The sequence below is a fragment of the Grammomys surdaster genome, unplaced genomic scaffold, assembly GCF_004785775.1.
Source record: "Grammomys surdaster isolate TR1022 unplaced genomic scaffold, NIH_TR_1.0 142, whole genome shotgun sequence".
NCBI lineage: Eukaryota > Metazoa > Chordata > Mammalia > Rodentia > Muridae > Grammomys > Grammomys surdaster.
The window spans coordinates 1,421,013-1,446,610 of record NW_021604600.1 but is presented as its reverse complement, the minus strand read 5'-3'; the positions used below and the strand labels follow the sequence as shown (position 1 = coordinate 1,446,610).

General features: G+C 37.7%; 1 protein-coding gene across 2 annotated transcripts in view; it reads right to left on the bottom strand.

Moving 5' to 3' along the window:
- Window positions 1-25,598, bottom strand: part of LOC114618480 (ATP-binding cassette sub-family A member 3-like) — a 187,718-nt gene that overhangs the window by 147,269 nt on the left and 14,851 nt on the right. The window contains exons 1-4 of one of the 2 annotated variants that reach the window (XM_028764248.1): window positions 22,081-22,140; window positions 19,834-20,086; window positions 17,278-17,405; window positions 11,889-12,030 (exon numbers count right to left, since the gene is read on the bottom strand). In XM_028764248.1, coding sequence (XP_028620081.1) covers window positions 11,889-12,030; window positions 17,278-17,405; window positions 19,834-20,086; window positions 22,081-22,140 — 583 coding nt within the window. Of the gene's footprint in view, window positions 1-11,888; window positions 12,031-17,277; window positions 17,406-19,833; window positions 20,087-22,080; window positions 22,141-25,598 lie in introns of those variants that run through there. The other variant, XM_028764249.1, reaches the window with a different exon arrangement.

Sequence of the window (25,598 nt, the reverse complement as noted above, 5' to 3'; positions counted from 1 at the left end):
TGTTCAGGGCTTTATCATAAAAATGTCTTCCCTACATTGATTGAAATAATTGTGTTTTTTACCTTTCTTTATGTTTATATTGTATACTACACTGAAAAACGGTTATACATACGAATCATCCTTGCATCTTGGATTAATCAAGCTTGATTGTGATAAACAATCTTTGATAGGATGTTGGATTTAATTTGCTTGTATTTTTAATAGGCGTGTGATATGTGCATGTACAACTGCATGTGGCTGTGTGCGCCCATGTACACATATGCAGAGGGCAGTAGGACATGTTGGGGATCTACTTCTATTGTCCTAGATCTTTGAGTTTGAGACAGTTTCTCAATGAATCTGAACACTGCCATTTCCAGTAAGCTCATTGGCCAGTGAGTTCCCAGGATCCATCTGTCTCTGCTGAAGATATATGTATTTGAACTCAGGCCCTCATACTTTCATAGCAAGCTGTCTTACCCACTGAGCCATTTTTCCAGTGTGGTTTCCAGTATTTTGCTAAGAATATTTGCACCTATTTCCATCAGGAATATCCAGCTATAGTTTGCGTGTGGGTTGGTGAGTGTATGGTTCTATCCTTGACTATTCTGGTAAAAGGTTATCTTAGGGTTTCATTGCTGTGAAGTGACTTCATAATCAAGGCAACCTTTTCTTTCTTTTTCTTTAATCATTTCATTCCTTTACATTTCAAATGATATCCCACTTCCAAGTTACCTCTCTACAAACCCCCATCCTACATCTGCCCTCTCCCCCCCTTTGCCTCTATGAGGCTGTTCTTTTACCTACCCACCCTCTCTTGACCCACTACTCCAGCATCTCCCTATTCTGGGGCATCACAGGACCAAGGGCCTCCCCTCCCATTGATGTCAGACAAGGCCATCCTCTGCTACATATGTATCTGGAGCCATGGATCCCTCCCTGTACACTCCTTGATTGGTGGCCTAGTCCCTGGGAACACTGAGTGGTTTTGGCCAGCCAATGTTTGTCTTCCTATGGGGTTGAAATCTTCCTCTGCTCCTCCAGTCCTTCTGCCAGCTCCCACACTGGGGTCCTTGACCTCAGTCTGACGGTTGACTCCATATCTGCATTGGTCGGTTGCTGGCCAAACCTCTCAAGAAACAGCCACACCAGGTTCCTATCAGCAAGCACCTCTTGGCAACAGCAACAGTGTCTGGTTTGGTGTCTGCAGACAGGGTTATCTGTGGGGCAGTCCCTGCGGATGACCCTTCCTTCAGTCTCTGCTCCATTTTTGTCCCTGTTATTCCTTTGGACAGGAGCCTTTCTGGGTTAAAAATTTTGAGATGGGTGGGTGGTCCCATCCCTTGATCAGGAGCCATGCCTAACTACTGGAGTGGTCTCTATAGGTTCAATCTCCCCTTTTCTGGACATTTTGGCTAAAGTCATCCCTGTTGGGTCCTGGGAGCCTCTCGTTTCCCTGGAGTCTGGGACCCTCAAGTGGCTATCCCTAGTTCCTCATCCCCTACTGCTACACATTTTTATTTGATTTCCTGACCCTCTGTACCTCCCTCCTGTCCCCTCCAGTACCTGATTGTGTCCTCCCTTATTTCCTCCCCTTCCTCTTTTCCTCTCAGATACCTCACTCCCTGCACCTCCTGTGATCATCCTGTTTCCTCCTCAATGCAGGACTGAAGTATCCACACCCTGGTCTTCCTCTTAAGTTCCATCTGGTCTGTGGGTTGTGTCATGGGCATTGTGAGCTTTTAGGCTAATATCCACTTATCAGTGAGTACATACCATGTGTCTTCTTTTGTGTCTATGTTACCTCACTCAGGATGATATTTTCTAGTTCCATCCACTTGCCTGTGAATTTCATGAAGTCATTTTTTTAAATAGCTGAGTAATACTCCATTGTGTAAACAAACATACCACATTTTCTGTATCCATTCTTCTGCTGAGGGACATCTGGGTTGTTTCCACCTTCTGGGTATTATAAATAAGGCTGCTATAAACATAGTGGAGCACGTGTCCTTGCTATATGTTGGAGCATCTTTTGGGTATCTTCCTGGTAGTAGTTCAGGTAGAACTATTTCCAATTTTCTGAAGAACCGCCAGATTGATTTCCAAAGTTGTTTTACCACCTTGCAGTTTTACCAGCAATGGAAGAGTGCTCCTCTTTCTCCACATCCTCACCAGCATCTGCTATCTTCTGTGTTTTTTGATCTTAGCCATTCTGATTGGTATGAGGTAGAATCTCAGGGTTGTTTTGATTTGCATTTCTCTGATGACTAAGGATGTTGAACATTTCTTTAAGTGCTTCTCTGCCATTGAAGATTCCTCAGTTGAGAATTCTCTGTTTAGCTCTATATTCCATTTAAAAATAGGGTTATTTGGTTCTTTCGAGTCTAACTTTTGAGTTCTTTATATATTTTGGGTATTAGCCCTCTATCGGATGTAGGGTTGGTAAAGATCATCTCCCAATCTGTGGGTTGCCGTTTTGTCCTATTGACAGTGTCCTTTGCTCAAGGCAACTTTTTAAGAGGATTAAAACTTAGTTGGGGCTGGTTTCAGAGGTTCAGTCTATTATCATCATGGCAGGAAGCATGGCAGCATTCAGGCAGATATGGTACTCGAAAAGGAACTGAGATTTCTACACCTTAATTCAAAGGCAACCAGGAAGAGACTGTCTCTTTGACAGGCTGCTAGGAGGAGGGACTCTTCCACACTGGGTGTGCTTGAGCATACTCTTCATACCTTCAAAACCAGTACCACCTGGGTTAATTTTATACATTACTAAGTCTAGCATGAGGTACAACCCTGGTTATATCTGGAACACAGCTTCTTTGTGCTCTCAGAAAACACTTTCCACAAGATTTCGCCTCAGTGATGCTGCTCTCTTCTTAATCACCATTAATTTCTCAGTTCCAGCTAACCAGCATCAATTGTTCCAGTAACCCCTTCCATTCTTGACTCTAGAGCAGAAGCCACATGGCTGAAGCTGCCAAGTTCTGCTGCTTGCTGGGGCTGGAACATGACTCCATTGTTGTATTACATCCTTCACTGCCTAAGATGGCTGTGCTGGAATATGCTCTGTAAACTGACCTTGAATTCAGAGATCTGCATGCCTGTTTCTTGAGTGCTGGAATTAAAGGTGTATACCACCACGCCTGCAGGTAAGCTTTTTTTTTTTTTTTTTTTAACCTGGAACTTCCTCTGTAACAGGCTGGCTTTGAACTCAGAAACCTGCTGCCCTCTGTCTCCTAGGATTAAAGGAGTATACCACCAGGGCTGGCCCTAAGCTTTTAATGACCACTATGCCTCGAGGTCTGGATCAAAAGCCTGTGTCTTCCAGTCTCAAGATCTGGATCAAAGCTAGGTAATAATAACTCCTAACACAATATAACTGCCCCTTGTTCAACTGCAAACATAAACAATAAGGTTAGCTGGGTGGGATCTTGCCTTGAGGTCACCATTCCCTTAATTTCATTTAATATCCTTGAACACAGGATTTAGTTTGATTGCCCTTCCTGGTGCCCTTTTATTATTTGAACCATGAGTTTCGTATTTTTCCTTTTTCAACTTGCTACACTTGATAAAAATGATCTTCATAAGTGTAAACTAGAGGGTAAAGTCTATGCTGGGCTCATCTGAGACTTCCTTTGTCAATGCTTACTCTGAATCTCTTCACTTTAGCCTCAGCCAGACTCTTCAGACAAGGGCAAATGCAGTCACATTCTTCACCAAAATACCACAAAACAGTCTCTAGGACACATACTAAAATTTTTCTCCTCTGAAACCCTTTGAACCAGGCTCCAACAGTTCAAATCAATTCTCAGCACAACCGTCCTCCATGATTCTTCTAGGATGGCCATTAAGCCCCACTTAAAGTATTCTACTGCTTTCCAAAAGTCCCCAAATCTATATTCCTCTAATCAAAAACATGGTTAGGTGACAACAAGGCCACACCTATACCAACAAGAACATACCTCCTAACGGTAGCACTTTCCATGGGACAAGCATATTTAAGCCACCACACAAGGTAATGTTGACCTTATACCATAAATTTGGAAGGGGTACCTCAAGGAGCAAGGTGATGGGACAAAGGACTGCCTCTGGACAGAGAAGACATAGATAAGAGCCACAGGCAAATGGCAGTTTACAAAGGGAAAAGGGAAACACCATGTTAGAATGAGGTATTTAGTTTTAATTGGGAAAGTTAATTAGGTGAGCCAAAGGGAGCTTTGGCTTGCTAGATTTCAATACTTTGATAGCTGGACCACAGTAGTCATCTTCAGGAGAAGTGGCCAAATTAGGAATAGACCTTGGGTGTTGGCTTCAGGAATGTAATCTAATAGTTTTCAGCAAGGCAGGGGAAATGAAAGAAGCGCAAGGCCTGCCATATCTGTGACAGATTCGCTCTTATTAGGCAAGGCCGTAGAAGAACTCATTTTAGGAAACATTTCTGCTATTAATATGTTTTTCCTGTTATTATTAAACATATATAACAATAACTAGGTATTAGCCTATCCCTTTGGAGCAGATCTATGAAGATGTACTGTCTTTTAGTGATGCTATATAGACAAATATATGACTTCTTAAGTCTTAATGATGATCCTATAAGAATTCCTAAAATTGTATCAGTGACTATTAAGCTTTTTTATAGTAGGACTGTGATTAGATCCTTTTCTCAAAGTCAAAACTACAATGAGAACTCTACCAGTCTTCTATATGTCACCATTTAATTGCTCTTAGTAACCAGACTTTTTCCTACTCAGAGCACATTACAAGAGGTTGTAAAACAACTAGTGGTCATAAAAAGGGAACTAACAAGTTATTATAGGTGCTAAGATAGAAGATAAAATATTGACTGGGTTTATCTATACAAAACTTCATTAATAACTTAGTTATGGTTTTAAACCTTCAGTGAACCTGTGGAGCTGTGACAGGTGATGGATGTTTAGCCAGATAATGACTCCTAATGCATATTCGTGTAAACATTCTCAATTGTAAACTTCTATTTCAATTTATGATTTGATTTTTTGCGTGACCTTGTGATGAACTTTTTAACATGTGATCATGTATTTGGAAAGATGTATAAGTACTAAGGACAAAGAGATGAAAAAGAAGAGAGAGAAGAAAATTTTCCCTTTCCCACTTAGAAGAATTTTTCAGTTTCCCTGCTCTGTATCTTTCCGATTTTCCCCTTAGAGAGCTTTCATAGGAAATTTTTTACAATTTAGTAATAAACGCTATAATCACTTTTCTAAGTGTCCCTTTTTCTTCCTGTGATTTCCGACTAGCAGGCAGAAAGTTGCCCTACAGTTCCTGCTGAGATAGAACAAAGGCCACATTGTTATCCCCAGCTGTTAGGCTACAGGTGTCAATCGTCTAAGCCAGCAACCTTTTATGCTTGGAAAGAATAAGGAAGGTTTTAGGACTTTTTAGAAGTTATCATTAGCATTTCAGTACAGATTAGAGAACTAGAACGTCCTGAGACCCTCAGACTTTAAAGCCATCACCAGAGTCCTACACTGTGCCCCCACCACCACCCGCTCCATGCTGGGAGGCTCCTGGCACAGAAGCATGATTGCCATGCTCAGGCTAGCTTGAGTCCCCTGAATTCCTATTCTCAATATCAATGTTTTTAATTTCCTAATAAAAAGACACAGACCATCAGAATGGATGTAAAAACATGATCCATCCTTCTCTGCAACCAAGAAACATATCTTGACATCAAGGATTACTTCAGGGTAAACATTTGGAAAAGATAGTCCAAGAAAATAGACCTAAGAAGCAAGCTAGTGTAGTCATTTTAATATCTAAAAATAGACTTTAAACCATAACCAATCGAAAGAGATGGGGAGGTACACTATATACTCATCAAAGAAAAAAAAAATCTACCAAGATGACATTTCAATTATTAATATCTATGCCCTAAACACAAGGGTACACACTTTTTAAAAATAGACATTACTATGACTTAATTCACATATTGACCCTCATAAGCTGAGAATGGGAGCCTCCAATACCCTACCCTCACCAGTGGACAGGTCATGAAGACAAAACCTATACAGATAAATACTTGAGTTAACATGTTATAAACAAAATTAACCTAACAGATAATTACAGAACACTCCACTGAAACACAAAAGAATATATCTTCTCAGTATTTCAAAGAATTCCCTCCAAAATTGACCTCAAACTTGGACACAAAGTAAGTCTCAGTATATACAACAAGACTGAAATAACTCTGTCAATCCTATCAGACCACTATGGATTAAAGCTGGATATCAACAACAATGAAAACTTACAAATTCATGGAAACTGAGCAACTCATTACTGAATAAAAAATTGCTCAAGACAGAAATAAAGTAATTAAAGACTTTCTAGAGTTAAATGAAAATGAATACACAGCATACCCAAACTTATGTGACACAATGAAAGTGGTGCAAAGAGGGAAGTTCATAGCATTAAGTGCTTTCATAAAAAAATTGGAGAGATCTCATACTAGCAGCTTAACACTACATCTGAAATCTCTAGAATAAAAAGAAGTGAGTACACTCAAGAGGAGTAAATGTCAAGAAATAAGCAAACTCAGTGCTGAGATCAGTAAAACAAGAGAACAATACAAAGAATTAATGAAACAAAGAATTTCTTCTTTAAGAAAATCAAGAAGATAGACAAACCCATAACCAGAATAACTCAAATATGAAGAAAGAATATACTAATTATCAAAATCGGAAATGAAAAGGGAGACATAACACTTAAGAAATCTAAAGACTCATAAGGACATACTTTAAATGTCCTCCACCAAATTGGAAAATCTAAAAGAAATGGATCATTTTCTCAATATGTAAAATTTACCAAAGTTAAATCAAGATCAGATAAGAATTGAAATAGACCTATAACTCATAGTGAAATAGAAGCAGTTATAAACCCAGCCCCCTCAAAAAAGCTCAGGACCAGGTAAGTTTAATGCACAATTCTACCAGACTTTCAAATTGTTTTATAAAATAGAAACATTTCCAATTCATTTTATGAGGCCATAGTCACCATGATACCCAAACCACATAAAGACTTATCAAAGAAAGAAAATTACAGACCATTTTTCCTTATAAACACACACACACACACACACACATATAATAAAATAGTTGTAAGACAAATCCAAGAATGCTCCAAAAAACTCATCCGCCATAATCAAGTACACTTCATTCCAGAGATGCATGGGTTACTCAATATAAGAAAACCATTGAACTGATCATGGGTTTCCAATGGAGGAGTGAGAGAGAAGACTGAGGAGCTGAAAGGGTGTGTGGCCCCATGGGGAGAGCAACAATACCAACCAACCAGAGCTCCCAGGGTCTAAAACACTAGCCTGGGAGCACATAGGGAGAGACCCATGGCCCCAGCTGTATATACAGGGGCAGATGACATTGTCAGGAATAGGTGGGTGAGGAAGTCCTTGGTCTAGTGAAAGCTGGACGCCCCAGTGTGAGGAAAATCGTGAGTGGGGAGGTGGGAGTGGGAAGGTGGGTGAGGGCATATCCTCATAGAAGCAGGAAGAGGGGGGATGAGATGGGGGTTCCTGGGAGGGGGGAAATGGGGAAAGGGAATTACATCTGAAATGTAAATAAAATATTCAATAAAAAAATTTTAAAAAGCAGTAAATGTAATCCATCATATAAACAAACTGAAAAAATAACTGAAAAAATAAAACTATAGGATCATCTCATTAGATGCAGAAAGGGGCTTTGACAAGATTCAACACCCCTTCATAATAAAAGTCCTGGAGAAATTAGGGATACAAGGTACATACTTAAACATAATAAATGCAATTTACAGCAAGCCAATAGCCAACATCAACTTAAATAGAGAGAAACTTAAAACATTCAACTAAAATCAGGAACAAGTAGAAGTTGTTCACTCCAATATCTACTCAATACAGTACTTGAAATTTTAGCTAGAGCACTAAGACAACTGAAGAAGATCAAGGGGAAACAAATTGGAATGGAAGAAGTCAAAGTATTATTATTTACAGATGATTTGATAGTGTACAAAAGTGAACCTAAAAACAGCACTGAGACACTCTTCCAGCTAATAGATACTTTCAGCAAAGTGGCTGGATACAAGATTAACTTTTTTAAAAAAGTAGCCTTCCTATATACAAGTGACAAGTTGAGAAAGAAATCATGGAAATAACACCTTGAAAAATAGCTTCAAATAATATGAAATATGCTGAGATAACTCACACTAAGCCACTGATAGACTTCCATGATAAAAATTTCAAGTCTTTGAAAAACAGAAATTGAAGAAGATATATAGAAGATAGACCTCTCACGTTCTTGGGTCTGTAGGATTAATATAATAAAAATGACCATTTTACAAAAGGCTATCTACAGATTCAATGCATTTCCCATCAAAATTCCAGCACAATTTATCACAGACCTCAAAAGGACAATTTTCAACTTTATATGGAAACATAAAAACCAATGATAGCTAAAACAATCCTGAATGATAAATGAACTACTACAGTTATAACCATCCCTTATTTCAAGCTGTACTACAGAGTAATACAAACAGCATAGTATTGGCATAAAAACAGATATGTTGATCAATGGAATTGAATTGAAGACCCAAACATAAATCCACACACCTATGGCCATGTGATTTTTTTTTATGTAAAGAAGCCAGAAAGACACACTGGATCAAAGAAACCATTTTCAACAAATGGGGCTGTCAAACTGGATGGCTTCATGAAGAATGCAAATATATCCATCATATGTATCATCCTGTACAAGATTCAACTCCAAGTGGATGAAAGACCGAAAAAAACCAAAAACCAAAAAACAAAAACAAACAAAAAAACAAAACCAGATCCATTGAACCTGATAGAAGAGAAAGTGGGAAATAGCCTTCAATGCATTGGCACGGGAGACAAGTTTCTGAACACAACACTAATAGCGCAGGCAGTAATATCAATAACTAATAAATGGAACGTCATAAAACTGAAAAGCTTTTGCACAGCAAAAAACACCAATATGTGTACCAAGTAGCAATCTACAGAATGGAAAATGATTTCTACCAATACACATCCAATAGGGGTTAATATCCAAAATATATAAAGAACTAAAAAAAGAACTAGGTATCAAGAAAACAAATAACCAATGAAAAATGGGGTACAGATCTAAACAGAATTATTTAAAGAGGAAAGTCAAATGGCTGAGAAACACTTAAAAGAAATGTTCAACATCCTTAGTCATTGGGGAAATGCTAATCAAAACTACTTTGAGCTCTCATCCTACACCTGTCAGAATGGCTAAGATCAATAAAACAAGTGATACGTTAATTGCTAAGTCTTTAATAAGCAATCTAAAATCCATACAATAACAGAGGTTAGGTACAGAATAAGGGAATAGGGGTACAGATATATCTTATTAATAAATGGAAACAGAATATGTAAGTTCTGGAGGATGAGGGTGCTGGGATGGGGCGATCAAGTGGGGAGGGTGTGGACAAAAAGAGTGAATACAGGGAGAGACAGATGAAGTTAAGGGCCCTTCGAGGGTTAGTATAAAAAGTTAACACTCCCTAAAGTTTATACAAACATAAAAGAGATCTAAATGAAATTGCCAAATAATGGAGAGATACAGTTCAAACCGGATATCTCTTTTCACCAAATGAAGCTTCCAGTAGCAGGATTGAATTACGTCTAGTTGAGTTGTTGGCCAAAGGGGTCCCATGAGGCCCCTCAAACTTAGGCTGATGCCAAGACTATAGGTTGTTCTCTGAAAACTGGCAGGAAGGCCCCAATGGCTGAAGACAATACTCACACAATTCATTGAACATCGACTAGTGGAGCTGGTACCTATACGATCCTTCACTTCTATAGTCTTTGGTACAGGAAGGTGTTCTGAATGCTACCAGAAGAGAAATGTAAACACCAAGACAGAACTAGATCCTCTTATCTACAGTGATGAATTGCCTCCAAGATATTCCAGGGCAATGATGGCATACAGCTTGTCGGAGTAACCAACTAATATATGATTTGACTTAAGGTCCACTTCAGGAAATGCAATCTATACCCAACACTATTCAGATGGCCAAGAACCAGAGATTAGATAACCCAGAGACCTACGGTGAAACAAAATACTGCTGTTCTAAAAAGAAAAAAAAAGCAGTGATAAAATGTCTCCTTATGACATCCTACTACACTCACAGATCAGTCCCTGCTCAGCCATCATCAGAGAAGCTTCCTCCTGCAGCAGATGGGAACAAATGCAGAGACCCACAGCCAGATATTATACTGAGTGACTTTGAACACTCAACTATAAATGAGATTTCTTCATCAACTCTCTCACCTCAGGACTCAAGGAACTTCATGGAAAAGGAAGTAAAAAGAGTGTAAGATACAGAGGGGATGGAGGACACTATAAATCAACATGATCAAAGCTCAAATGAATTCACAGACCTAGGTAGCATGCACAGGGCTTGGAATGGTCTGTACCAGGTCCTCTGTGTGTGTGTGTGTGTGTGTGTGTTTCTGTCTGCCAAGTCACTTCTTAAGCTTCCACCCCCACCAACAGCCTTCTCTGCCTTACCAGTGCTTCAGACACTGTCCATAACCTTGACCATGGTCCAAACATATTATGCTGAGTCTGGAAAATACTACAGAAACTTGCACAGCAATCAGAAAAGTACACTTTGAACACTGATGTAATTATAGTTTTTTCTTTAAAAATGCTGTACCCAGTGTGAGAACTACCAGACTTTTCAGAGGCAAGAGCTTGCTCTTTGTCTGGCTATTAATAAAAAGAATTCAAAATTTTAATTGCCTTAATCCGTGTGGTTGTCAATAACCATTGTGCAATGACACACATGTTGTCCTTTGCAGCAACATGAATATAACAGGATGACATTAAGTTAAGTAATACACACATATAGACAAACAAGCACTGTGTACTCTGTGTTTAATTAAATAAATCTAATCTAAGTATTGAACTATGATTATGGAAGATAGACAAGAAGCAAGATTTGATGTAGTACACTGTAGGTGTATACAGAAATATCATAGTAAACCCTAGTCATACACATATATACTGAATACTTTTTGAATGAAAGTAAAAATAGGGGGAAGAACTCTGCTAGGGAGACTGGGAAGGGGGCAACATTTGGGATGTAAAAAAATAAAATAAATAATACAAAAAATATATATTTATACTGCTATGAGAAGTGAAGGTAGATACAATAAGATATATTAAGTTTATCAAGAGTAAAGACTGAAAAGACTGTTATAATATAAATTTTAATTACCATGAAGAATAAACATTTCTCATTTGTTAAATGAATGTAAATATTTAAACATAAGTATATGTTTATACATGTACTGAAGGGATTAAAGTAGCAGAACAAACTCCATTTTGTTTTTCAGACTCCATTTTAAGCTAACTCCATTTTAAGTTACTCTTAGAGTAACTTGGACCCCCCTACCCTTGAGTTCTGAGAAAAAACATGAGATATTCTTGGCCAGCAGATAAAGACAGGGTGGGCTAATGAAACGTGAGTCATTCCCATTCTCTTTTAAATGTGTGGTCCCTCCTTGAGGTTTGACCAGATTCTGTGACCCAATTAGCTTAAAGGCCAGCATTCTTTTATCCTCTTACCCAACCATGTAATGCCATGGCTTAGAAATCCCCACTTGTAGTTTTTTTTTCCTTTATAAACTCCATTCCTTAGACCTCGGGGGATGCTTGCCTATCCTGTTGCATCAGGAAGGTTTGCGGCCCAGGCTTAAGCCTGAATAAAGACTCTCCTGTGCTTGCATCAGAGTTGTGGTTCCTGGTGGTCTCTTTGGGGGTCTCACAATCTGAGGATAACAGTACTAGTTTGTGATAATTTTGATAGAATAAGCACGCTGAAGATTTGCTTACCAGGACTTCCTCCATCAAGAAAATTTGGATTCCTGGGTTGTATAGAAGGATGATTAGGAAAGAGAAGTCTTGTGTTCCAGCCTATCTTGTCTGGCCACCAGATGGTCCTCTGTGCACCAACAAAACGCAAGTGATATTTTACCTGAAAGTATTAGTAAACAGTCATATATGTTGAAAACCAAAAAGAAAATTAAAAGCAAATGTTAGCAATAAAGTTACATCCCAGCAGAAAAACATGTGACTTTAGAGATGAAACCAATCTGATAAATTCTGAATGCCCAGAATGCACAGTGAACAAGGTAAAGAATGGATGCTCCCTGGGTACATTTGAATTCTACTCAAAACACAGAAAACAGAGACAAGCACGAAAAGATTCTCAAGGACATGAAATAAATGTAAATTTATAATACAGAACTATAAGCTACTCTTTTTACTTATACTGGCAAAATACAAAGAAGTAAAGACCCAAAAGGGGGCTGCCCTCATGACCTGATTACCTCCTAATTCTGTTCCAACTGCTATTATATTTTAATGAGTTAATCCACAACAATCTCTGAAACCACATCAGTCAATTACTGATCAACTCAGAAATACTTTTTGTTTTTTGTTTTTGTTTTTTGAGACAGGGTTTTTCTCTGTGCGGCCCAGAAATACTTTTTAAAGAAACAGATTTGAATAATCTTGAATTATAAATTAATTTTGAACAGCAAGCTTGTTATAATGTTGTCTGTGGTCTAAATGTATAAGAATTAACTTAATTGCAATATATGAGATGGATAAAACCATGACACCTGTGTATAACAGAATGATATACAACTGTTCAAGATATAGGAAAAAACAGAAACCATGTCCACTAACTAAAAGAAAAAAGAATGCAGAGACATCATTCAGCTGACAATGTTGGGAAACAGTGATAGAGTTCAGATTAGGGAATAAAAGCAGGAAATAAATATGTTAATATATATTATATGATGCATGTGTTTGATAGCAGTATCTCATTGTTTAATTTTACAAACAGTCCCAAAATTAAAATTTTTATTATTGAGTTACAGGACATTTTTGGATATTAGTATATTATCACAAATATGCTTTATAAATAATTTCTTTAAACACTATGTTTTCATGATTCATTTTCTTAAGTTTAATTTTTGAAAATAAAAACTCTTCAATCAAGGCTTGCTATACAGAACAGATTTGTTTAATAAGATGGAAAGCTTCTGATATATTAAAACAAATCTATAAGTCATCATTAAAATATAATACTCAGTAGGAAAAAATCACAACAAATGTATAAAATCCCTGTATAGTCATGATCTCATTCTAAATTAATAGAAAATTTCAAGGTAATTTAGCTTCACATGAAGTTTAAAGAAATAATCAACAAATCTGGTATAAGCTTAGATTGTGTGTATGCATATGTATGTGTATATATGTACATATATACATATATATGTATGTGTCTATATTTATAATGGCATATATAATATATAAACGCAAGATGAAGATATTGATATAATTCAGTAAATGTATTTGTAATTTGTAAGGTATGTCAATAGGTTTCTGTAGATATGCCTGTCTGTTGTAGGTTGTACACAAAGTTTTCTTATATGTGGAATTTCCATATCCATCAATACAGTGAAGATGCTGAACAGTTCCATTAGCCCCACCCCTTTTAATGGTTATCTGACCCAAGACATTAGAAGTTTATTTTTCACTTTAAAACTGTTTGTTATTGAAAATTTTTATCTAAGTGGAATAGCAGCTGTTAATTTTGGAGGTCTTGGATTTTTTCTTAGCATAATTTTCTGGAAATGTTTAGGCATTTCTGTTACTATACAACACTTTTCTCTTTACTGATTAAAGAATTTTCTTTGGTATAAACTCACCAGAGTTTAAGGACATATCATTGCTTCTACTACTAAATTCTATGAAGAAGTCACAGGTGTACAGAGTATAGACAACTTGCCTTAGGCAAGGGGCATGTTTTATATTATAGAAGGTACTGGACACTGGACTCAACTATGGGCCTTTTTCAACACTCAGTAAGCCTGAGGGGAGAAACTGAAAAAGACCTGTCAAATCTCAGCTAGTGTGTGTGGTGGCACACATCTTTCATCCCAGCAAGCAGAGACAGGAAGATCTTTGAGTTCAAGGCCAACCTGGTGTACATAGATGTGTCAAGGACAGCCAGGTTTACACAGAGAAATCCTGTCTTGAAAAACCCAAAGCAATAAATTCTCATTCAATGCATTAGTTTAGTAGGAATCTGGTCTTTATCATGGGTCCTAGTGAATAGGATACAGTCCACATAGCTAATAACTCACCCAGACTTGTGCTCTGAGAGCTAGAGCATGAGGGCATGACAACTAAGGCATAGAAGCTGAATTGGCCCTTAAAAAATTCACTCTCTATAAGTAATGATCTGTGAGTAAAATGTACACCTTCCATCCCTATAATCTTAAGCTCTGTTCAGTTAAGCTCCTGTTTTTATAGGTTAGAGGAATTAACTACAACAGGGAAAGTAGTCATATTCCCATGAGAATTCCACGATTGCCCATGGTAATGAGACACTGTTGTACACCAGCAAATGATGGAGCTACTATGAGAGGGAACAACGAATCACAACTAATATGAAGAACCAAGGCTGCTATTAGACAGTGAATGACAGTTGAGTTCTGTGGGTATGAAATAAGGCATTTCCTCAGGGCACCTCACAATATGTATTTTTCTGTTGTATATGGGCCTAGTGCTGTTTGTATTTTGATGTTAATTCTGCTCCCCTGGGAGGAACTACAGACAAGGAGTGAGTCACATACTCAGTTGACTTCTTGTAAACCATCTCCTAATGAAGGAGCCAATAACTGGGCGAGTAGAGTAGGAGGGACTTCCAGCTTGGATAGGGGGAGAGAGGAAGCAGGAGAGAAAAAGGGCCCTTTTTGGATGGGGATAGTGTGAGGACAAGATGTAACTACTATTGTCACCCAGTTTCAATGGAAGGATTCACCACCAGAAGATTTGGATTTAATATGACTTACAAGATTAGGGTTCTAGTTGTTCCACCCAGTGAGTGAGTTACCATTGTTTCTGAACTAAGTTTGTGTTGTGTTTTCCTTCATGCAGTGGCTCGCCTGGGTTCAAGAAAGGTATGGAGGCAAAGCATGGGCTTGCCAGATGTGCACCACAAAGGCCATGGGGGGTTTGAAGCACGGGGATAGCGTGGTAGCAACCTGCCAGCAGGAACTTAGCAAGCTGGATGGAGAGATTTTGGAGCTCTGAGTCAGAGAGTCTCCACAAGATAAGAACTGGCCTGCTATCCTACTGGGGAAGAGAGTAGCTTGGTGTAGCCTGGGAAATTGCCATTCTTTTTTAATATGTAGTATCTGCATTGGAGATGTGGGAATGGAGACACATCTGGATGACTATAAATCTTATGCCAAAGCCTACATAAGCCACTAGAATTTTAAAATTTATTTTTTCAAAATATATTATTACTACCGTGTGTGTGTATATATGTATGTATGTATACACACACACACACACATATGAATGATGAAAGAAAGAAAGAGAAGGGAAGGGAAAAAGACAGGGAGAGAGAGAGAGAAAAAAGGAGAGAGAGTGAGTGCACAGGTATATACATGGCATGGCCTGCATGTGGAGATCAGAGAATAACTTTCAGGAGTCAGTTGTCTCCTGCCATGTATTCCAAGGGTCAATCTCAACTTGTCAGGCTTTCAAGGCAAGCTCTTTTACCTATGGAACCATGTCGCCTGCCCATACTACGGTCTTGTGACATGATCTCATCTGAGGTTGGACAGGTTGACTATGATATTCACATGGAAAAACAAAAGATGTTGTCAGAAAACTAAACTGAAAAGAACTGGTATCTATTAGTTAGTTTATATTATAAATGACATCAACAAATGCTATAATATTCATTTAGAAAGTCATCAAAACAAGGCTGTCAAGATGGCACAGTGAGTAAAAGCACTTGCTATGCAAGTGCTGAAGAACCAAGTTTGATTTCCAAGACCCACAGGGGAAGGAGAGAACTGATTCCCCAAAGTTGTCCCCTGACCTCCACATGTATGCTGTAGCCATGGCCAAGTGCCTACACTCTCACACAAATCATATAAAATAAATAAATAAATAAATAAATAAATAAATAAAAAGTTTTAGAGAAACAATATCATTTAGAGAAATCGACTAAGCACTATAGAAAATCTATGAGAATTTTAGCATTGGAAATTTCATTCAAAAATTTGAGATTTGAGAAGAGTCTGTAGGTAGCAAGAATGAAACTTAACATGACACGGACGATACTTTGGGCCAATGTATGCTAATGTACATGTACCTAAATCCACATCAATGGATATATAGCTTTATGCTAAGGAAGCTAGCATAGATGAATGGAGCCATAAAATAAGGGATCGATGTTAAGATAATACAGATCCTACTTCTGTCTTCCAATAAGGGCCTGTTTTAGAAACTGTAGGTGTGGCTCAAATCTAGGTGCTACAGACTGATCACTTATTTCTACAACCACCAGGATGTGATGCCTATAAAATTTTCTAGGGACTCCAAACTCAAAGCACTGCTCTTTCCTCATCTTTCTGTAGACTCCATCAGCTTCTCTTCAGTTCTGATACCATACAGTTGAATTGATACATTTAAGTCTACAAGTCTTCTGGAGATTTATGAAAGAAATTATATTGTTTTTTATTCAAAGAAGGGATTTCTGAGTTCAGTTGTTTACCAATAAAAATACCTCTGACTTAAAACATATCTTTACCACCATGCATGAAATACAAATGCTGGTTAATTAAGATTTCCTTAGTCTACAGTTCTCGCCTATATTTGTGTGTGTGTGTGTGTTTTGCTGTGACCACAAATACCTGACAGAAATCATTTCAAGGACTAAAGATTTATTTTGAATTAGTTTCAGATGCTAAAGAAAGGCATGGCAGAACAGAGTAGTACACACTGTAGTCAAGAAACAGAAAAGGTGAAATGACAAGACTCTTCTGGCTTTCTCCTTTCCCTTATACAGCCCATGAGACACTACATTTAGGGTGGTTCTTCTCCCTTTAGTTCACCCTTTCTAAAATTACCCTCCTAGATTTCTTAGGTGATTCTAAATCTAGTCAAGCTGATAGTGAAGACTTAAAAATCACATTCTCTTGTAATCAGTAATATATACAAAGACATTAAATCACTCAGAAATGAGCTAGTATTTTTGCTTTATTACATATTATTAGTTTGTTTCAGGAATGATTCTTTCTCCATTTGCAAAATTGGGTAAAGAGTAATTAATTCATTAAAAATCCTAGAAGCTAAAGGTACTATTATAAGAACACTACTTATTTGAAAACCTTAAATAAAATTTTCTTACCTGAAGTGGCAGAGGATCATTTTTGTTTTTGAAGCCACAGTCAAAAACAACAGCAGCCAGTACTCTCTGAGACATATAATCAAACAGAATGTACTCCTCAAATTCAGCTTCTGTAGGAAAACCCCGAACTACAGAGACAAAATTGTCTGCTTAAGTAAAACATCCAGTAATTCTGTTTGTGAGGTGAGATACTACTTTATACAGACAAAAAATCTATTACAAATATTGTGAAATCTATGACCCTTTTTTCTTAAATATTGACATGAGTAATTAATGGATCTTTCAGGTATAAAATCTTTTCAGTATTTTATAAATTTTTAGTATAAAAAGTTGTGTGATGTTAGATGAACCCGCAGCACAATGTACATCCAACCAGGACAGTCTATAGGGACAGGAAGCATTCTTGTGTTCCCTAATGGAGTAGGGATCAAGACTGTGAACAAGCTTCTTTGGAGGTGGACTCTAATCCATTGTCATGATGCTTGTACCACTCCAAGAACACTGAAATCCACTGACTCATATACATTAAATAGACATATAGTATATCTGGGAGGTACATTTTATTTCTTGATGTTATATAAAGCTGTTTCAAAGAAAAGCAAAGACAAGGAGTGGCTAGTACTTCAAATTAAACCTTATAAAGCCAAACTCATTTGTTAAGAGTTTGATGGTAATAGAGAAGAAAGCAGTAGAGACAGATCAATGAAATCCCCCAGCCTCAGCAGCATTATGAAGATTAGAAGTTAAACACAACCTCATCAACACATGGATAAATGCAAAGCATGTAGTGTACATGCCATTTTAGTTGCAGAAGAAAGAAAAAATGTTCAAAATAAATTTAAGAATTATTTTTAAAAATTATCTTAATGAAATACAGAAATCTGAAGACTCTGGTATCTTTTAGACAGGCTCACCAGAGAGGTATCCCAACTGCCACACCCAATGCCCCATTCAGCCAGATCAGTCATTATCCCAATTCCCTAATGGCAGTTACTGTCACTTCTTCAGAGCTGAGTAACAAGAACAAGAGATAGTAACTGGACAGGTCACACTCAGGGCAGGGACCACACAAAGCATGGCCAGGATTGCCAGAATTGAGATCTAGTTTCTTATCTCCTTCTAAATGCGTACCCCTTCCCTACCTCAAAGTTCTACCTGAGGGCGGGGACTAGAACTTCAGTACAGATACTGGTACCAGCTTTGGAACTGTATTTCTAGATTTCCATGAGATCTAACATTTCAAGCTACCCAAAACATAAGAGTTAATCCAGTTTGATGAGTTTATGACCTGGACAAGAGACCACCCCTCAGGAAGCCAGGATCACCCCTAGGAAGGTAGAATCACCTTAAGTCACACTAAAACAAAACAAAACAAAACAAAACAAAACAAAACAAAACAAAACAAAACAAGACAGGTAGAATAAGTATCCGAAAGGCAAAACTATCCTCCCCTAACCTCCCTCTTCCCTGTTCTTTCCTCTCTCCCTCTCTCATTTTGTTTGTTTCTTTCTGATGCTGGCCAGAGCTAAATGTGTTCTTTGCTGTTGTTGCTGTTTGTACTTTGGGATTGCTTATTCTCTCTCTAAAGTGCTCCTTCTAACCATGCAGCTGCTGTCCACCATACAGGGGACCTCCCTGCTGGCTCCATCTCTTCTCATCTGGGCAGCTGCTGAAACTTTATATCTTCCCTACCTCCCCCCCCCTTTTTAAAGAATAATAACTTTTTCCCTTTGAAAAAACTTCAGCTTTCCTTGACTTTCAAGACTATATGTGTGAGTTACAATATTGCTGAAGTAGTTTTTAGTGTATATAGAATTGTAAGCTCCAGGGCTGAGGACATAGCTAGCAGAAGGCTTGCCTAGGCTGTATAAGACCCCTAGGTTCAATCTGCAGCACTGCAAGCAAGCAAGAAAGCAAATACCCAAATTCCCAAACCAATTTCTACAGAACTAAAACCTAAAGAGAAAATGTTAAAGGACCTCTGTGTTTGAAATTTCAGTAAGGTAGTTTTAAATCAACTGTAAGAAACAAAGGATGACTGCTTTCACTTCAAGAGCAGGCACATCTGTATTAGGTAATAGGAGTCCAAATAACTCACATCATAATTTTGCATCATGTCTAAGGAATCAACTGGATTTAAGTTATAAAGATTTTCTCACACATTTTCTCTTAAAGGCTTCATCATTTCACATTTAGGTATATGACTCATTTTTAGTTAATTTGCAGAATATGTGGATTTCTGTGGTTTTAGCTATTAGTGCCCAATTGTTCCCATGCTATTTTTTGAATAGGTTTTTCTTTCATGATAGTCTGCTACATCACTGTCAAAGTCATTCTGACATCTTAGTATAATCAATCTGCTTTTGGGTTCTCTCTTCTGTCACTGATTTGTCTATCTTTCCACCAATTCCACACTGACCTACTTACCACTATCACATCGCAACTCTTAATAGTAAGACATAAATTCCACCTTAACCTCAATTTTTAGCATTATTTTTTATAGATGTAGCAGGTTTGTTTGTTTGTTTGTTTTTACCAAAAACTTCAATGTCTAACCTTTTATAGTGGTGTTGAGATTCCTCTTTACATCCTCAATGATTTCTGTTACCACATCAATATCAGAAGGTATGTAAATCAATTCCCATTCCTGAGCATCTTTGATGAAAGAAGGCATGGTAGCAATGCGTTGAGGAGTGAAATGATACGGTCCAGCAACATTCATATCAGTAAGTGCACGGAATATCAACAACATTATTACAAACAACAATGCTGCCAAGACTTCTGTTATTGTACTAATGGTCTGCCTCTTCTAAAAGAGGAAAAAGACATGTTATTAACTCAAGACTACACATTCAATATAAATTTGAGTTTTATATTTTACCTTCTGTACTACATAGAATAAACGGCAGATGTATGTTCAGGGCGTAAGATGAACTTACGACCTGTCAGCCACGAAAAGTATGGTATATATTCTATATACCCAATTCTCCTCAATAATCTTACCGATACCATAGAAGACAAGTACATCATCATTATAAATTATATTGGTAAACTGTCATGTGCTGTTTGTACATGTTGAGGGTGGACTATCAGAGTGAAGAATCCCTTCTTCCCTTCCTTGTCCCAGGGAAGAAAATGTTCTTTGTCAGGTACTCCAGCATGACTGTTTAAACCGTGCTTTCCCAGTCATTTCTGCTGGATGTTGTAAGAACAAGATTTGGTGTTTTGCTGTCTATCCACTACTTTATATTGGTTCTTTACTTAGAGTACTAACCCAAGGGAGCACTGCTCTGTCTGGGATTCTCAGTCATATACTCCAGCAGGCTGCCTCAAGGAACTTCCCTAGTCAATTTCTACCCAAGTTGATGAGGGTTTGCTATTTCTCCTCTGCTTTCCATTTACTCTTTCACCTTTGCTTGCTGCATGGTTAATAAACTACTCACTGGAAACTGAAACTATGGCTCTTATAAGTCATTCTCTGGAAAAAAAAACCAACAACCATTAAATTCTTGATGCTTTTGTCACAGAGCTCCTAAATTAATCTAAGTGACTGTTAACTCATTAGAAAATGAGTCCACAGGGCAACCATAAAAGGACAAAAGTAAACAAATTCCTTGCACCATCAAAAGCTGAGTACGTTTCTCTTTGAATAGTTTTGTCATGAAATACCAGAGTATGCCGCAAGGCCAAGGTGTTGATACACTAGGAGGTCTTTGTGACCAGACCAACTGCAATCGCTGGGATTTTACGTAGCCACTTGAATGAGCACACATAAATCCTAAATCTCTCAAAATTTAAGAATACGTAAGAGGACAGAACTTTTACCAGAGAAAACCTAAATAAAGCTACCTTGATTAATTTATCTTGGTTGACTTTAAAATCACTAATTTTAGATGCTACTTAGTTGGACAGTATATCATTAGTTTTCTACCAGATTTTCTGTAGATAACATCTCTAATATGTATATTATAATTAAGTTTCCTAGATTATTTTGCACTAATTGGAAGGCTACTTTGGTTAAAAAAAAAACAACAACAACAAAACCAAAAAACATTGACGTTTTGGTCCTGCATTGACGTTTTGGTCCTGCAAATATCTGATGTAAGTTGAAAACGAAAGTTTTGACATCTCTGCTCCACTGTCTCATCATCTGCTACTTTCATCTGTGGTCAAGAGTTATTCAGTATGAATGCAGATGTGGTGGTCATGTGAGGAACGTTTTATTCAAAGCTATAATTCGTGGTTAGTTTAATCTAGGTTTGTCTAATCTCTCTTCCCTAGTTACCATGACTAAAAACATTAGACTAAAAATGGAAGGAAAAGAGAAAGTACCTGAGTTCCAGGAAGTGTTCCATGTATTTCCAGAAAAGAATGTTCCTCCCCTCCTTGAGCTTCACTCTCCGTTACTTTAATAAACATGCCCTTCCTATTTTAATTTCCTTTAAAAGCAGTCTCCACACAAACCCAGAGGCAGTAGCCACAGGTACTCCCATGCTGCTTTCTCTTTCCTCTGCATCAGAAGCCCTTAACAAAAGCCCTACCTAGGAATCTCTTCTGGCCTTTGTATATTACTATCCCTAATCACAGGGCACTAGGTTCTGAAATTTCTTTCAACTATCTCAAATACTTCTTCCTTTCTCTCTACTTTTTCAGGTCATTCTACAGTATGTATTCGATGGCTATTACACATTTGAAAGATCTACCCATAGGTTTGAATTTTTCAAAAGTATATGCAAATGTATACACAGAATGAAATGTAACAAATGATCTCTGGTGGACATTCCCATAGACGCCTTTACCTACCTTTAATGTAAAATTTTTCCAGAGGAGAACTGTTAATTGATTGACTGTCAACTGATTCATCCTTTTACAAAAACTATGTGCTCAACTCTATGGATAAAAATCTTTCTTTCTTTCTTTCTTTCTTTCTTTCTTTCTTTCTTTCTTTCTTTATTCCTTTCTTCCTTTCTTCCTTTCTTCCTTTCTTCCTTTCTTTTTTCTTGTTTTTACAATGGTAAGTTACCTAAAATGTGAGCAATAAACAAAATGAGATTCTTTTTACTACTTTTCTCTTTAATTAGTCTCAAAAATTGTTGAGATTATGTATCTGAAATAAAGCAGATTATATTGTTACTAACATTTTTCTACTAATTTTCTTAATATATAATAAAGATTGTTAATGGCCCAGCCAGAGACTCAAGCTTCTTTTGGTTTTCACCTGTGCCCTGAGAGGAGCTAGTGCTCTGTATCCCCACACAATCAACCCAGATGCAGCTTGACCCCCCAGGTGTTCTGACACATCCAGGATCACAGGTGAGACCTCAAACCCTGCCCCAATACCTGGCATGACTGAGACCCCTAAGACCCAGAGATGCAGGGACCCTGTCCAGCCAGAGGTACAGGCTTCTTCCAGTTTGCACCTGCACCAGGAGTAGATCCCCACCCACTCAGCCCACACCCAGATGCAGCTTGAACCCCAGGAGTTCTGACACATCCAGGATCACAGGATCACAGGCACACAGGAAGGACATGCTCCATTCAGAGACAGCTAAGCCAGAGATAACCAGATGGCAAAAGGCAAGTGCAAGAACCTACACAGAAACCAATACTACTTAGCAATATCAGAACCCATTTCTCCCACCACAGCAAGTATTGGATACCCCAACGCATCAGAGAAGCAAGACTTAGATGTAAAATTCCATCTCATGAAGATTATAAAGGACATTAAGAAGAACATAAATAACCCCCTCAAAGAAATACAGGAGAACACATGTAAACAGGTAGAAGCCCTTAAAGAGGAAACACAAAAATCCCTTAAAGAATTACAAGAAAACACAATCAAACAGGTGAGGGAATTGAACAAAACCATCCAGGATCTAAAAATGGAAATAGAAACATTAAAGAAAACACAAAGGGTGACAACCGTGGAGATGGACAACCTAGGAAAGAGAGCAGGAGTCACAGATGTAAGCATCATCAACAGAATACAAGTGATAGAAGGGAGAATCTCAGGCATAGAAGATACCATATATATATGATATACTAAAGAAAGAAAGATTTTATCCATAGAGTTGAGCACATAGTTTTTGTAAAAGGATGAATCAGTATATCATATATATGGTATACCATGTATACCATACACAACAGACAAAAAAATTACAGAAAGAAAAAGCTCCTAACTCAAACATTCAAAAAAAAATCCAGGACACAATGAAAAGACCAAACCTAAGAATAATAGGACTACAAAAGAGTGAAGATTCCAAACTCAAAGGGCCAGCAAATATCTTCAACAAGATTATATAAGAAAACTTCCCTAACCTAAAGAATGAGATGCCCATAAATATACAAGAAGCCTACCAAACAGATGGGATCAGAAAAGAAATTCCTCCCATCACATAATAGTTAAAACACCAAATGCACAGAAAAAGAAAGATATTGAAGGCATGGGGGAAAAGTTCAAGTAACACATAAAGACAGACCTATCAGAATTACACCAGACTTTTCAGCAGAGACTCTAAAAGCCAGAAAATCTTGGGCAGATGTCATAAGAGAACAAAAATGCCAGCCCAGGCTACTATACCCAGAAAACTCTCAATTACTATAGATGGAGAAACCAAGATATTCCATAATAAAACCAGATTTAAACAATATCTTTCCACTAATCCAGCTCTAAAGAGGACAACAGAATGACAATATGAGGGAAATTACACACAAGAAAACTGAGAAATTAATCTCTCACAACAAACCCAAAGGAAGAGAACCACACAAACATAATTCCACCTCCAACAACAAAAATAACAGGAAACAACAATCATTGGTCCTTAATATCTCTCAAAATCAATGGACTCAATTCTCCAATAAAAAGACATAGGCTAACAGAGTGGATACACAAACAGGACCCAGCATTTTGCTGCATAAAGGAAACACACCTCAGTGACAAACACAGACACTACCTCAAAGTAAAAGGCTGGAAAGAAATTTTTCAAGCAAATGGCCCCAAGAAGCAAGCTGGAGTAGCCATATTAATACCCAATAAAATAAACTTTCAACCAAAAGTAATCAAAAAGATGGGGAGGAACACTACTTACATACTCATCAAAAGAAAAATCCACCAAGATGAACTCTCAATTCTTTTGTTTGCTTGTTTGTTTGGTTGGTTTTTTGTTTGTTTGTTTGTTTGTTTGTTTTGTTTTGTTTGAGACACAGTTTCTCTGTGTAGCCCTGGCTGTCCTGGAACTCACTCTGTAGACCAAGCTGGCCTCGAACTCAGAAATCTGCCTGCCTCTGCCTCCCAAGTGCTGGGATTAAAGGTGTACACCACCACTGCCTGGTGAACTCTCAATTTTTAATATCTATGCCCCAAATGCAAGGGCAGCCACATCTGTAAAGGATATGTTACTGAAGCTCAGAGCACACACTGAACCTCACACACTAATAGTGGGAGACTTCATCACCCCAGTCTCACCAATGGTCAGATCACAGAAACAGAAACTGAGGAAACACAAAAAATCATCAGATCCTACTACAAAAGTCTATATGCAACAAAACTGGAAAATCTAGATGAAATAGATGATTTCCTAGACAGATACCAAGTACCAAAGTTAAATCAGCATCAACAAAGCATCTAAACAGTCCTATAACCCCTAACAAAATAGAATCTGTCATTAGAAGTTCCCCAACCAAAAAAAGTGCAGGACCAGATGGTTTTAGTGAAGAATTCTATCAGACCTTCAAAGAAGACCTAATACCAATACTTCTCAAGGTTCATGCTGATATCTAAACCATGTAAAGACCCAGCAAAGAAAGAGAACTTCAGACCAATTTCCCTTAATAATATTGATGCAAATGTACTCAATAAAATTCTCACAAACCGAATCAAAAAAAACTCATAAAAATGATCATTCACCATGATCAAGTAGGCTTCATCCCAGGAATATAGGGCTGGTTCAATATATAGAAATTCATCAATGTAATCCACTATATAAAGGAAAAATAAAAACACATGATCATCTCACTAGATGCTGAAAAAGCCTTTAACAAAATACAACACTCCTTCATGTTAAAAGTATTGGAGAAATCAGGAATTCAAGGTCCATATCTAAACATAATAAAAGCAATATACAGCAAACCAATAGCCAACATCAAACTAAACAGAGAGAAACTCAAAGCAATACCATTAAAATCAGGGACAAGACAAGGCTGCCCACTCTCCCCCTATCTATTCAACATAGTATTTAAAGTCCTAGCCAGAGCAATTAGACAACAAAAGAAGATCAAAGGGATACAAATTGGAAAGGAGGAAGTCAAGATATCACTATTTG